The sequence below is a fragment of the Gallinula chloropus genome (assembly GCF_964237585.1).
Source record: "Gallinula chloropus genome assembly, chromosome: 1".
Classification (NCBI taxonomy): Eukaryota; Metazoa; Chordata; class Aves; order Gruiformes; family Rallidae; genus Gallinula; species Gallinula chloropus.
This window is the reverse complement of record NC_140085.1, coordinates 194,943,351-194,958,562: the sequence shown is the minus strand read 5'-3', so window position 1 is coordinate 194,958,562 and position 15,212 is coordinate 194,943,351. Positions and strand designations below refer to the sequence as shown.

The 15,212-nt window shown below is 39.8% G+C and overlaps 1 protein-coding gene across 1 annotated transcript in view; it reads right to left on the bottom strand.

Annotated features, from left to right (window-relative positions):
* SYTL2 (synaptotagmin like 2) overlaps positions 1-15,212 on the bottom strand; it is a gene marked incomplete at both ends in the record, with an annotated part of 42,325 nt that overhangs the window by 9,928 nt on the left and 17,185 nt on the right. The window contains 7 exons of the mRNA XM_084279279.1: positions 945-1,039; positions 3,003-3,056; positions 3,968-4,069; positions 8,657-8,728; positions 9,483-10,358; positions 11,396-11,495; positions 12,539-12,611. Of these exons, the coding sequence (XP_084135405.1) occupies positions 945-1,039; positions 3,003-3,056; positions 3,968-4,069; positions 8,657-8,728; positions 9,483-10,358; positions 11,396-11,495; positions 12,539-12,611 (1,372 nt within the window). The remainder of the gene's footprint in view (positions 1-944; positions 1,040-3,002; positions 3,057-3,967; positions 4,070-8,656; positions 8,729-9,482; positions 10,359-11,395; positions 11,496-12,538; positions 12,612-15,212) is intronic.

The window sequence follows — 15,212 nt, the reverse complement described above, 5'->3', positions numbered from 1 at the left end:
GTGGCCAGTAGGTCTAGGGCAGTGATTGTGCCCCTGTACTCGGCATTGGTGAGGCCGCACCTCAAGTGTTGCGTTCAGTTTTGGGCTTCTCACCATAAGAAGGTAATAGAGGTCCTTGAGCAAGTCCAGAGAAGGGCAACCAGGCTGTTAAAGGGGCTGGAGGGAAAATCATATGAGAAGGCTGAGGGGAGACCTTATCACTACCTACAACTACCTGACAGGAGGTTGTAGAGACGTGGGTGATGGTCTCTTCAGCCAGTTGATGGGAGATAAGACAAGGGGAAATGGCACAGAGCTGTGCCAGGGCAGGTTCAGATTAGATGTTAGGAAAAAATTTTTTCACTAAAAGAGTTTCCAGGACATGGAACAGGCTGCTGTGTGATGTGGTTGAGTCACCATCCCTGGGTGTGTTTAAAAAAAGGGTAGATGAGGTACTTAGGTATATGGTTTAGCATAGGACAGGAACAGTTGGACTTGATCTTGAAGGTCTTTTCCAACCTTGTGATTCTGTGATTCTTTAATATTACGATTAATGTCCTTTTTATCTAATAAATCTTAGATAAATGAGGGAGGGGATAAACAGGTTCAGGTGCTGACAAATGCTTAGAATATAAATATGAACCATCCCCAAACCTGACTACACATACTACTTTGGTTTTCAAGTATTTGTAAGACTATAGATAAAAGATAAAAATGATAGAACGTCGTGCTCTGTGTGTTTGGCTGTACAGTGAGAATAAACCTCTCGTTACTGGACTAAAGTTTCTGAAAGGTTAATTAGCCACAAGTTGTTTAGAATAATCTGCTGATTGTTATGAGCTCAGCTCCGTGTGATGGTCCAACAGCAAACTGGTTGCTCTGACCCCAGAAAGAATTACTTGACAAATGCAAAATGCCACAGAAATCACAAGCTTTAGTTTTAATATTTCAGAGATAGAACTTGCCTCTTCCTGTAGGAATGATGGTACTGACTTGCTCAGTCCTTTCAGCTTGTCAGGCTTGGAAAACAGTTTGTCAGGCTGAGAAGGCACTGTGGAAACTGAAGAGCAGCAATTCAAAAAGTTTCACAAACAAGTTTGTGCATCAACAGAGTGAGATTCCATAATAGGACACATTTAGAAACGAACAACTTCAGATGCCACACAAGCACGTGCACAACCAGTTCACATCATTAACAATGCAGTGTTTTGCAGCCCCTCTCCTCAACATTTGCATACCTGTACTGAACTTCACTTCCATGTTCTTTCACTGTACAAAGCTTAATTGCACAAGCCAGCCTTGCAAAAACCCAGGTTGCAGTAAGCCCCCGATTCTCAGAATTTTCCTTGCTCTAACCCCACTTAGAATGCGTGAAAGCTCTAAGTCTTTGGGCTGGATACACATTGTAGAAGGCACCAATACTGAATGTCTTAGAGAATAATTTGGCAAGAAACAGGCAGGGGAGCACATGCCCGTTGACTTCAGTGAAACACATGATGGGATTGTTTGCAAGGCACAAGTTAAGCTTTTGCAAAGCTTTTGTTGTAGAAGCTCAAGAAGTGCTGAACATTATCAGGTACTGCCAGAATGCAGTTAGATATGGTTCCCTCACTGAGTAAGTATCTAGTCCAGCTGTGCAGATGGTTAGTTAACAAATAAAAAAGGGGTTTTAATGTATTAGTTTTTTAAAAAAAACAGTGAAGAAGTGTCTCCATCGTCTGCTGGAAGAATCCTATTACTCACTTCTAGCTGCATTTTCATTCCTCTCTTGATTAGGTTTCGGACCTGCTCAGTATTGACAACAGTCATTCAGTAGCACAAACACCTTTGCAATGTTATAAACAGCATCAATATTTTCTATATGTGGGAAGGTTTAGATCTCCCCAGCCCCTGCATGTTTCTATGGCTTGCATCACTGTCCTCCTTTGGGCAGCCAGATCATACCAAAAGGGAACACGACTGTACAAGCTAAGCTAAGCAAAGCAAAACGGTGAATAGCATTTTCAAGAGAACTTGCCTCATCCTGTCTGTACAGCTAGCAGTTTGGCTGTGTTTGTCATCCTTCAAAGCATCATACTTAATAAATTTAACTCAACCCCCCCCTCCTCTTCAGAGAAGTGCCTACACATTCCATACTGTATATATCACACACTTGCAGCAGGGTCTTCGTTTGAAAGCCAAGTGCAGTACAGCACTTAAGTCTTGTTAATCTATTGGACATTGCATGCATCCTATTATGCCATGATCCTCCTGCTTATACTACAAGTCACTACTAGGAAAAATGCTTTAAAACATCTAAAACATGACAATAAATCCAGCTGTGCACAACTATTTCTTAATATTGTAGCACACCAGTGTGGTCAATAAAGAAATGTGTGTTCCGTTCCACCATGTTCAAGTGTGATCTGATGGGTTTTCTACTGCATTCTTGGGGCAGGTGTACTTTTATTTTGTTTAGAATTGGAATTGCTAAAGGCATACAGGAAAATTTTTAACAGCAAGGCGTTTGCAATGCATTGATGGATTGATGATAGCAATAGCAGCTGGTCTGGAAGTTCTGCTATTGCTTAGAATAATTCTATTACTGCTGAAGTGAGGCAGGGAATATATGAGAGGTTCCTTTCCAACCAATGTACTCTGATGGGTGTTTTGCATGAGGAAAAGTCATGGTGCATGTTACAATGCAGCAGGTGAACAAATGAATGCAGTAGTACTTAAGCCAACTCTTGAAAGCAAGCTAATGTTCAAAGCTCTCAATGATTTCAGTAACTGTTTCATAGGCTGAATGACCAAAGACCAAAATAAAACACTAGGAGGTGGAACAGAGTTTCTACTGACATAGCAGGACGTAAATATATTCCTAATGAACAAAACAACACAACAAAATGCTGCAGAGGCATTTAAGTCATGCTAAAATTAGTCAAATCCAAGAGTGCAATGCAAGGCTTGGTTACAAGATTCCTTCACTAGCAAACAGGCTACCGAAAAAACAATACGCTTCCATACAGAGACAAGATATTTACCATCTTCAGCACTAAGAGCTAATTCTTCTTTTGGATTATTTATTTTTCTTTTATCTGTGCAGGAGAAAAAGTAACAGAAATTTGGCTGTTCAGTATGATAAACAGATGACAGTGGCAATTTCAGAATTAAGAGTAACGAGGACAAAACCAAACAAACCAAACCAGCAGAGCCAGGGGAATGGTTACACCAAGAGATGCTTTGTACTTCACAGACTACTTCAAGCCTAGATCCAAGCAGCAGTTTCAAGTTGACACAGCTTCTATCAACGCACTGTTGCAACAACGTTAGTGCACACCTAAAACCTAGTAATTAGTTAGAAGCAAGCAATAGTGTAAGTAGTATTAGAAAAGTAATTTGCTAACAATAGCCAACATCTTTCAAAACCTACACCTCCTCCACTGTCCAGTTTAGAAGTGCAGGAGACAGAAATAATAATTTTTAAAAAATAATCTTAGGAGGCTACAGAGGGAAGTCAAGAATTAATTCTAAGTACAACCTTGTCCCATCACATTGTCTTAAAGTGAGTTTGGTGTGGCCACTGCAAGAGTAGACAAATGAAACTGTACTAAATTAAGAAACTTTTTTCATACTTCCTCTGTTCACTAATTTGATCCAAGCAAACAGCCAGGGGGGGAATGGCTGTTGCTGCTCATTACTCATTTGGGTAGCTGCCAGTGTTTTCACTATTGAAAACTTCTTAACTGCCCAAGAAACAGTTCATCCCTGATTAGCACAGTGTGTTTTTGGAAGATGTCTGCTTCATAGGCCAACATTGCTTCAAAATGAACACAAAGAACTGAAAACTAAACCATGTGAGAGAAGAGTTCAGCTTTACAGTACAAGCTCCATACTGGTTATTGAGAAGCAAAGACAAAACCACTATTTGGCAAAGCTGTATGGAAGAACGGCGTGAACACAAGCCAAAATGGGGACCATGGGAGACACACACAAGCTTTGTGCTCACTTGAGGTGGCTGATGGAATGTCCTCTAGACTTTTGGAAGGCATTTTCCTATCTGCACTCCTTTTCAAAGCCATCAAAACAGGGTTTAATTCTTCTTCTGAACCTGTTACAAGACAAAAGACATGAACACTGCACACACAGACATGCCATTTCAAGCAAGTCACCAAAAGAAAACCACCACAGATTTCTCATGAAAAGCTATTTTGACCTTTAGTAAAGAAGACTGAATGCAAGTACAAAAACAAGTCCAAAATAAATTTTTAAAAAAGTAATGTCTAACTTTAAGAGTCTGTTTGCTCTCTCTAAATTCTCTCAGCCATCAGTTTGAAACTCAGGCTGGTTTATTTTCCTTGTGTAGGTATCACTGTACTGACTAATAAGGAGGTTTATTGACTTAATTGTTTAAGAACATCAGTCATTTCATGACCATCTTGTTATGAATCAGTGTTAATAAGATAATAGCTTGCTTTCCTTCTGTGTAAATCTGTACATTCTACTTTCTCCCCAGTGAAAGTTACTTTGTTCCAATACTTGAGTAACAACAACAAAACAACCATAAAACCAAACAAAACCAACACCCCACACCCATAAAGCTGCAGAGATTTGGACCCCTGAAATGATGAAATTGTCTCCAAGGGCAGAATCAAGACAAACCGAGCTCCACTAGAAACCTTTAAAAACTTCCCTCCCTGCCTCACTGTCCTCCCCATCAGCCAACCAACCAGGCTTTACAGAAAAAACATCTTAATTATGGATTAAAAAAAAAAAAATGTTTCCTCTTAAGTTTTCACTGGGATCTCACTTTCAAAAAATAGTCTTAAAACTAAGTTAGCAGGCACTGGAAATTTCACGTATTTCTCAGATTCTCCAGCTGGAGAAAACATTCCCAGTCCCTCAGGAGCAAATTTAATCTTCTAGATTATTTCCTCTACGTTAAGCTCTCTGGTGACAGTCATACACTATACATTGACCAGAACTGCCATTCAACCAAAGAACAGCAATCCCAGTAGTCAGACCGCTTCATTTACATGGCCGCTTTCTTGTGAGACAGGTAGCGGCAACAAGGTGAACAGCACAGAGTACTGGTACTGTCCTTATATCCAGCCATTCCACTGATAAGTATTTACCTTTTAAGACTAACTGGTCAAACAAAAGAATGAACTCACTGATATTTCTTTTCTCCTCTTTTAATCCAGGATATTTAAAAGATATATACCAGGTTGAGCATTACAGCATTGTTAATTTGAAGTTGATATCACAGGGGAGGAAGAAAAGGGTAAATTCTGAAGATTGATTAAATTGATTCATTGCTAATCTCTCTTACTGTAAAGGGCTTATCTAAATACAGAACACATTTTCTTTCCAATTAAAGAACTTAAATCAGTTCTTCCCATCCTTCCCAAACAAATAACCAAAGTATTCAATAGGAAGAAAGCATCAACACAGACTTTTGATTAACAGGTTTTGAGTCCTTGGCTACCAAAGGAAGTGTAATCATATTTGACAACCCAGCACCATTAATTTGAGAAATCAAACAGCTCACGAATTGAACTGCTGGTTCCGGAGTAGGAATCAGAGTTTCCATCTGAAAATTTGCATCCACAGAGTGAGCCATCCTCTTCCTCTTCTTCATTATCCTCATGCTGAGATGCTAGGCAGAACTGAGCGCCTCGTGGCTGAGGAAAGTTGCTGTCATCTCGTTTATGTAACTCTTTGGATAGTGGAGATGAAGTTTCAGATGCTTCTTGAAGAAGTTTTTCTAAAGAGCTGCTGAATTCACTGAATTTTTCAGTATTTGAAATGGAAGTTTTTTCTATTCTTTCTTGTATTTCTTGAGGATGATCTCTCTCTTGTTGGTGTGGAACATGCATATTTTGACTAGTCTGCATTTCACCTTGCATTTGCTTATTCATATTTTTTAGCTCAGAAGCTGGTGTTTCAGAGGCCTCTTTCAGTAGCTTCTGCAAATTAACGTCAAGCAGTCCATAGTCAGCCTTGGACAGCATGGACCTTTCTGTGGTCTCAATATTTTCTTGCAGCACCTCTCCATCATGCTTATGGGTTGTGTCTTTAAATTCCACTTCAGCAGCTCTCTGTTCTGTGCTACCAGCACCTTTTGGTTTAGGAGGTGGCTTTTCAGAGGCCTCCTCCATGAGCTTCTCTAAAGCAGAACTCAAGCCACTGACCTTGGGTGGAACAACAGATTTTTCTACTGTCTCACTGATTTCCTGCAGTACCTCTCCATCATGCTTAAAGGTTGTATCTTTAGCTTCCACTTCAGCAGCTCTCTGTTCTGTGCTACCAGCATGTTTTGGTTTAGGAGGTAGTGTTTCAGGGGCCTCTTCCATGAGCTTCTCTAAAGCAGAACTCAAGCCACTGACCTTGGGTGGAACAACAGATTTTTCTACTGTTTCTCTGATTTCCTGCAGCACCTCTCCATCATGCTTATAGGTTGTGCCTTTAAATTCCACTTCAGCAGCTCTCTGTTCTGTGCTAATGGCACGTTTTGGTTTAGGAGGTGGCTTTTCAGAGGCCTCCTCCATGAGCTTCTCTAAAGCAGAACTCAAGCCACTGACCTTGGGTGGGACAACAGATACTTCTGTGGTCTCATTGACTTCTTCAGGCTGACCATTGTCTTCTTTGCATGTTGATTTTACACTACAATTTGTTTGTGACATATTTGTGTCATCAGATGTTTTCATTCCCACCCTTCTATATTCAGAAGTTTGAGATGCAAAGGTTTCTCTGAGCAGGTCTGATGAACCAGCTTGTGGCCTCTGAGAGCCCCAAAGAGTATCATCCTTCTCTGCTGGCTGAAGTTGTAGATGGAAAGGTTCAAATTCCTTAAACAATTTCCTGAGGCTGTTTTTGTTTTCATGCTCATCTCTTGATGGTACATTCACTCCTCCTGTGTTTTCACTCATTTCTTCTTTTCCACCAGCAGGAGAACTGTCATGGCTCTGTCCTATTGATCTTTCAGAGACCTTGCACTGATCTGAGTGAAAAGTTGTCCCTTTCAAAATGTTTTCTTTTAGGTTCAAGCTAGATGACATCTCAGAGGCTTCATTTTCTAACTTCTTTAGGCCTAATTTAAATACATCAAACTCAGCTTTAGGTAGAACCACCTTATCCACAGTCTCTGCAACTTCCTCTCTAGGAAGACTGATTTCTAATGGAGTAATCGTATTCTCCACTTTTCCCATAGATAAACAGAGACAATCATCTTCTGCTTCCTCCTTAAAAGTGTCTTTATCACCAGGTGATCGATGTAACTGCAACGAAACATGATGTTCTTTGGATGAAACAATACTTTTGCCTACACAGTCTTTAACTTCTTGCTCTGGAAGGCCCACTGATTCCTGGGGGTTTGAGATAACTGCCTTTCTGCCCAGCTGGACAGACTCTCTATTTTTTGTGTGGGTCAGATTGAGACCTTCCAGGGCAGGAGACTGTAGAGGTAGTCCACATATCACAGAATCTGGTTTCTGGTTTGTTTCTCTTTCCAATGTTTGGTTTTGTTGTTGAATTAATTCTCGCTTATCTCTACCTTTATCATCTTCCTTTTCTTTTCTTTCATAGGTTATTGAACTAGTATTATTTGGTGAAGAAACACTTACCCTATCAATGCTACTCTGTAATTTAACTTCATTATCCCAGAAGTTTCTCAAACTCTGGAAGTGTGAAGGATCCGAAATCTGATCCTTTGAATTTTCATTCATTTTTTCTTTTGAAGAGAAAACGTGGAAGCTGGGCTTCTGCTGGGAAGTAGCAGCAAGTTTTCCCTTAAGGGTTTCTTTCTCATCTTCACCTTTGCTTTCTGGTGAAGCTGAGGTGGGGTCAAATCTTGGCTGCAAGTTACTTGCTTTTGGCAACTCTGTGTTTTCATGAACTTTACCATCAGATAGAAGTGTGCTTTCTGGCTTTTGAACTGCATGGCCTCGTCCAAACTCAAAAGAGTTTTGATGTTTGTTTCTTGAAGCCTGGCTTGCACAACTTAGTTCATCTCCTCTTAGTGTATTCTTGCTTTGATCATCCATTGGTTTTATTTTGTCCCTTTGTCCACTACCTCCTGATGCATTAGTATCAACTTCTTTCTCTCCATAGCTGGGGAAAGTTTTATTTCCTTCCCAGAATGCTCTGATCTCCCTTATTCTTCTTCTTTCTCGTACTGCCTTCTCCAACTCACATTTCTGAGCTGGTACCTCATGTTCTTGATGTACTAAGAGATCTGATTTTTGATTTGGTTGTGTGATTTCTTGACCATGTTGTATTTCTTCAACTCTTGCACAGACAGATCCAGTTAGTGATTTTTCACTTTGCCTCTCATTCTCTTCCCCTTTCTTAGGTTCCATCCTCTCTTTGATCAGCTGCTTGTCTTCTGAAATAAATGATGTAGATGAAATACTCTTCTGTTGTTTAAGCTTTCCAAACTGTAACTCTTCTTTAACTTCTGTTTTTCTATCCATGCTGTATTGTGTGGGAAGACCTGCTGTCCTGGTTGAGAAGCCCACATCCTCTTTGGGTTCCCTGTCTTGGGATCTAGCTGACACATGTTTCCTATCTTCAGTACCAGAACTTCTTTTAAACCAATCTAAAACTCTTGATACAGATTCATCAGCCACTTTCACGAGTTCATCAGCATGTTTGTCAGGCTTGAAAGCTGTTTTCTCCTCAACAAGATGAGGCTTACCTTGTTGAAGACTTTCAAAATTGGTATTTGGCATGACACACACTTCTTTCTTAGCAGAAAGCTGATGTTCATCTACAATGTAAACAAACTTATCAGAGTTACAAATCAGACACACAACCCTACAAATGTTTGATCTATCTCGAAAAGAATCTCTCAGTGTTTGTGGGGTTGGTTTTATCTGTTAGCAGAGGAAGAAAATATTTTAAAAAGCCAAAACAAAACAAAAAACCAGAGAGTTCTCTGTCCTTACATTTTTTGAAAGAAGCCTACTATGGGCAGTAGAGTGAAATATTAATTTCTGCACTGAGATATCTTACTGGAAGACGAGTCATATTACTTTCAGGAGTATTACTTTTGAGCACATGAGATTAAATTCCTTTCAGGGTAGCCATTCTCTTTAGAATGGGAATAATAAGATTGTGTTTAGTCTCATGAGCAAATTCCCAAGTCACAACTACATTACTACTAAGGACAGACGATAGTTGTACACCAAAAATTCTTCGGTTCCTGTGCAGACAGATCTACCAGGCCTTATGACAGGAATTTTATCCAAATGTCAGCACTTCACCACCATCATCCACAATAAAGCTGCTCTGATCTGATTGTTAATTCTTAAGAATACCAGTAGATCATCTGAAAAAATATTGACGACATTAAAGCAGTAAAATACTAAAGAGAGATGAAGAATTTCATTCTGCGGCATGTAGCACATTCCTACTACTACTGTTCCCTAGTCGTTCATTATTCAATAACAAGTGACTGGAATATTAATGAATACAATCTATAAGCTATTGCATTCTTTTCTTCACTCCTATTAGTCTCTTACCATTAATGCTTTTGTGTGGCTTTGATTTCTCACTCAAGAACTGGTTGGTTTCACTTTCACAAGTATCAACATTTGGTTTGTTACTGCTGTTCGGCAGGATATCCTTGGAGGTCTTCTGTGGAGTTTCAGGTTTCTTAGGATTAACTGTCTTTGCCTGCAAGGATTCATTAACTGGGAAGACTGACCTATTAGTGTCACAAGGACTGGATGCTGAAGAACCATTTTGTATATCATCTATTGTTTTCACTTGTAAAGCTGATGAACAGGTTCCCAAAGGCTTTGCAGCTGAAGTCTGCTTATTCCCAAACATATCTGATCCAAGAGCATCATTTTCACTACTCTTTGTTTCATCAGATTCTAAATAATCAAACTCTCCTTGTTCTCTGCTGTGGTGTAGCTGTGGGCTTTGCAGAGGTTCTCCTTCACCTGTACCAGACGAGAATCTCACTTGTTTTAGTTTTTCCAGTGAAATCTGTGTGGAATCTTCCGCTTCTTCCACAAGGGAGTTTTTCTCAGCTTCTCCTTCAAAAATAGTTGCTGTAGGAAGCCCGTTCTTCTTCTGAACATCTAACATCTGACTGACACGAACTTCTGAGTCAGTGGAACTTGAACTTGAACTGCGCTTCAGAATGCCCCTGGGGGGTGTACCAGTGCCATTAATCCTCTCGGTCCGTTTGGCTGGTTTTGGAACATCATCTCTTTGTGACACAGGAGCTGTTGCTTTGTGAATTAATTTCCTAGCTTTGGGGACAGGACGCTTAACTAGTTCTTTCTGTGTTTCATCAGTAGGATCTACAGAAGGCTTCTTAGGTTTCTCTGCTTCATCGTTTCCTAAGTTTGGTTTAGGCTGGCTCTCTTCTGATGGTGACAAAATTTCTGTAAGACAGAGAACAAATCAGGAGTTTACGTGACATCTGCATAAACAGAGAGCTGTGGCAGCACAGATCAAGAATCACAGAATCATAGGGGTTGGAAGGGACTTCAAGAGATCATCAGATCCAATGCAGTGATTGTATTGGTTTCTTAAAAAACACTTACAGGAAAGCACAGGAGGAAACTCAACATAGGTGTTGATTACATTTGTATGTAACAAAAGTTTTAACAGATTAAAATCCTGCAGTTATTTCCTATTCTACAAATATTATTTGATGATAAATTTTTGATCACTTTTTCCTGCAGGGGACAAATCTCACAAGGAAGAGCAACTTCTGAATATGCAAACATGTTTTCAGTTTCAGAACATAAACAACAACCTACAGAAATGGAAAAATGCTCTTTCCACAATCAAGGTAAGATGCAGAAATGATCTCCCAGTGGGAAAAGTAATTTTTTGTTTATTCCTCATCTGCAAGCCTCCCTTCTTCTTGCCAGGAAGCTTCGTAACAGAGACAGGAGAGTAATTTCCACATGAGCCTCTAAATTACAAGGTCAAACGCCTGTATTGTGTGTGATATATCATCACTCATCTACTTGCTCACAGAGAACACTGAGGGAAAGGGAGGATTTGAAAATAAACACGACTAAGAAAACAAAGGGAAAAATAGAGATCAAAAAGTTAGGCTGCTTCTGTTGAGCCAACAGCAGCAATGACTGGAAGATCACAGAGACAGCGCATGCTAAATTCAAGGAAATTTCTCTGTTCTCCTAACAGCAGTTCAGGACAAACAGCCATCTGGGATGGAGTGCTTTATGCTGACTATACCTGCAATTAAAAGGAAGGAAGCAAAACCCATTTAGTCACATAAACAGTCATTTCCTGAGTAAATTCACGTTTTACATGGGGTTTGAAACAAACTAATTGACAACTCCCAGTAGTTAAGAGCTTTTGATATATTACAAAAAGAAGCAATAAAAGTAAAAATAATTTCCAGATAAAACATCAAGAAATTCATGGTCATATGCTAAGTATTTACCCTTATTTGATAGCTGAGGTAGAATGGCTGGTCTGTGTTCTGATTCCTCACTGTTCAAGTTATCACCTGATGCAGTGAAATTAAATGGATTTCTCCTTTGCTAAAACAAAAGGAACGAGCATTATAATTGCAGTCAAATTGTTATATCAGTCTTAAAATAAATGAAAGTGCAGTGATTTCCTCTGCATTGCTACCCTGTCAGCAAAGAATCTGTAAGTGAGCCCCTTAAATTGGATAAATAACAAAAAAACAAAACAGCCAGGAAATTATCAGAAGTGTTAGCGATAGCCTCATCCTGTTCTTTCTGAAATCACCAGTTAAAGGCACTTGAAAATCCCAAGATATTGCAAGTTAAATAATTTTATCTCTATTCCTGTGACTTTAGAGATATTGGAACACAGAAGTATAATCCTTTTGAGTGGCTGAAGAGATTGGAAACAATGGAATTGGAAACTCCGATAGCCACAGATTAAAGCTGGAATAGCACATTAGCACTCAACTGTTAGCGGTTTCAATTCTCTTCCTCCAAAACAAGAAATGCTATCTTTTTCCCAGTTTAGTAGCTTTCTCCTCAAATCTTTAATTATCTTTACCACTGAAGAAAAAAACAAACACCTCCCAAAAAAAAATAGCTCAAAAAGCAAGCAACCAACCAAAACAAACCACACCAAAAACCCAAGCAAACAAAAAAATCCACCATACAAAATGCAAACAACTTCTGCTTATGAAGACAGGCTGAGTTGGGCTTGTTCAGCCTGGAGAAGGCTCCGAGGAGACCTCAGAGCACCTTCCAGTACCTGAAAGGGCTACAGGAAAGCTGGGGAGGGGCTATTTGGAAGGGCAGGGAGTGACAGGACAAGGGGGAATGGGGTTAAACTGAAAGAAGGTAGACTCAGTTTAGATATTAGGAAGAAATTCTTCCCTATGAGGGCAGTGAGGCCCTGGCACAGGGTGCCCAGAGAAGCTGAGGCTGCGCCTGGATCCCCGACAGTGTTCAATGCCAGGTTGGATGGGGCTTTGCGCTCCTTGGGCTAGTGGAGGGTGTCCCAGCCCATGGCAGGGGGTTGGAACTAGATGGGCTTTGAGGTCCCTTCCAACCCAAAGCATTCTATGATTCTACACTACATTTGATACCAATCATACCTTTACTGGTGACACTGCTGCCTTTGTAGGTCTTTCCTCGGGTGTGTCTAACATAGAGGTTATTGTTTTAGAACTGCAAAGACAAAGAATTTAACAACTTCACCAGACAGGACATTACTTTAAACCTTTAAGAAAAAGCAAAGCAAAGATTCACCTATAAATACTGGAATATAACTCCTGATCAGGCATGGGAACAGGCTGCCCAGGGAAGTGGAAGAGTCACCATCCCTGGAGGTATTAAAAAACCAAACACGTAGACGTGCCACTTCGGGACACGGTTTAGTAGGTATGGTGGTGCTGGGTTGATCTCAGAGGTCTTTTTCAACCTTCCTGATTTTGATTCCTTAACCTGCTGACACCTAGAGTTTTCTATTTAGCCTATTCTCATCAAATTTAGAAGCACACCTGTCCACAGGAAGGGGATATTCTTACTGCTTTGTTCCCTTCTGAAAATTTCTTTGCCTGTAAAGAATTCAGTACAACTTCTATTTGGCATGACAGACACAATATTTTTGATAGTTTTTAGATTTTTGAGCAAGTTTCATTTAAATATAGACACTTTCCAAACAATATCAGTGTTGCAGTTGCCATCCTTATCCTACATCTATACTGATATCAAAGCAGAGGAAAGTGCCCAAGTCTGATAAAAATAGAGTTTTGCAAAGAGTCCAAGTCAGAAAAATCAGAGGAGCCCCATCACCACTATAGCAAAGATGTGACATGCCACAGATGACTACACATCCCTTCAGATGTACAGCTTATAAATTATTCTTTCAATTGAGATCTGTTAGACCTGTGGTTTGATAGTATATGTTAAGCACATTATTACTTATGATCCTGACTAAGTATAGCCCAGGTAAGGAGAAATCAAAACAGCTAGAAGAGACAGCTCCTACATTATACCAATACGTGGTTCATCTATTTACAGAATGATGCAAGGGTAGCTTTTTCCCAAAGCAAACAGGTTTTTATAATTTGAGCTTATCAAAATGTCTCAGATATGATAAAGCATTTGGTGGTTTGCTTGGAAATTAGATGTGGATTTAAATGTGGTCTTCATATAACTGTAACTTCATATAACTTGAGACAATGGCCTCAAGTTGGAGCACAGGAAGTTCTGCACCAATATGTGGAAGAATTTTTTCACAGTGAGGGTGACAGAGCCCTGGGACATTGTGCTAAGTGTGTCTGAGAAGTGACATCACTCCTATTTAACAAACAGAAAAACATCATTATGGAGAAGATGACACAGTGTAGTGAGCAGCCTGAACATAAGGCAAGGGGAAAAAACCCTACAACAACTGTAGTCTAAGCTAGAAACTTCTATATCTCTTCCTTGCTCTTCTGGTCCAACACTATCTTTAAGAATTATACCACCATGCATAGTGATACAAATTTATGGCTTGAGCTGATCCTGTAACAGAACCTATCTCATGGCTGAAAAAATAAACTGTTCTTATATTTCAATGCTAATTTCAGTAGCATCTTACATGCACTCACCAGGTATAACAGATTATTATTACTCTTCTCTGATCCTAAATAAGAAAAAAAAAAAAGGCCTAGCTCTCAAAGAGCTCACTAGTGCAGCTTTTCATTTCTTTTCAAAAATATAATTCCATATTACAGTTTTTAACCCCAGTTCTAATACCTCTCCTTTTTTTTAAGTCTGAAAATACATATATTGAAAGAAACTTTGTTCTGCTGAAGTGGAGTTTGCGTTCTTGCTTTTATAAGCACTCGAGTTTGTGATTCTGATTTTGAGCACCTGTGTGCTCCTGCCTTTTATCTAATCTAAAACATCCACTACCCAGAAGGATAAACACGGTGGGTTGTGTTGGGGTGTTTTTATTTATTTTTCAGATCTAGGTCATGAATGCTTCAAAACCCTTCCCTCATTTTAAACAAGGAAAATATTGCTCTGTACCCTGAGCTGCAAAGAAACTGATAAGACATTCTTCATGGTTTTTATAGGTGAGGAAGTAACTTTAGGTTTCATTGAAAACACACACGATACCACAGTATTTTCACGCTGTGCTAATTCAGACTTACCAAAGAATTCTAGAGTTGTTAATTTACCATTACATACTGAAACCCCTGCTCTAAAGAAAACAAAGTAGAGCACCCCCCCCACACATGCAGGGATGGGAAAACGGAGCAAACAGCTCCCAGATATGCTGGGTTCACAAGGCTAATCCAAGTCAGTGTATGAAGCCAAGCTGATAAACACACACAGGTTAAAAAATTCCTGCACTGTAATTCAGCAAAACAAAGCACTGAGAACAGCAATGAAGGCCCCCACCCTCACAGAGTGCGCAGGAACCAAGAGGCAAGGCCATGGCAGAAGTAAAGCTGGAGAAAGTGGCTATAGATTTGGAGCTATCAATATAGGTCTACTCAGAAATGACCTCCCATTCAAACAAATAAGCTTTCCTGAGCTCATCCCAAAGGGTAGTGAACCTGGTGCAAGTAAAGCAGTGCAATTTAGCAATACTCCATAAAAAACATCCTTATCCAGGTATCCCAGCACCCCTATTATTCCAGGAAAGAATCAGGGCTTTGATGTAAATTTGGACCCAGCAGAACTCTAGGGCCCACACCTGTTCTACGTAGGCTAAAAATATTTTCTAGCCTAGGGAAAACAACATACAAATCATAATTTGAAAGATAAAATCCC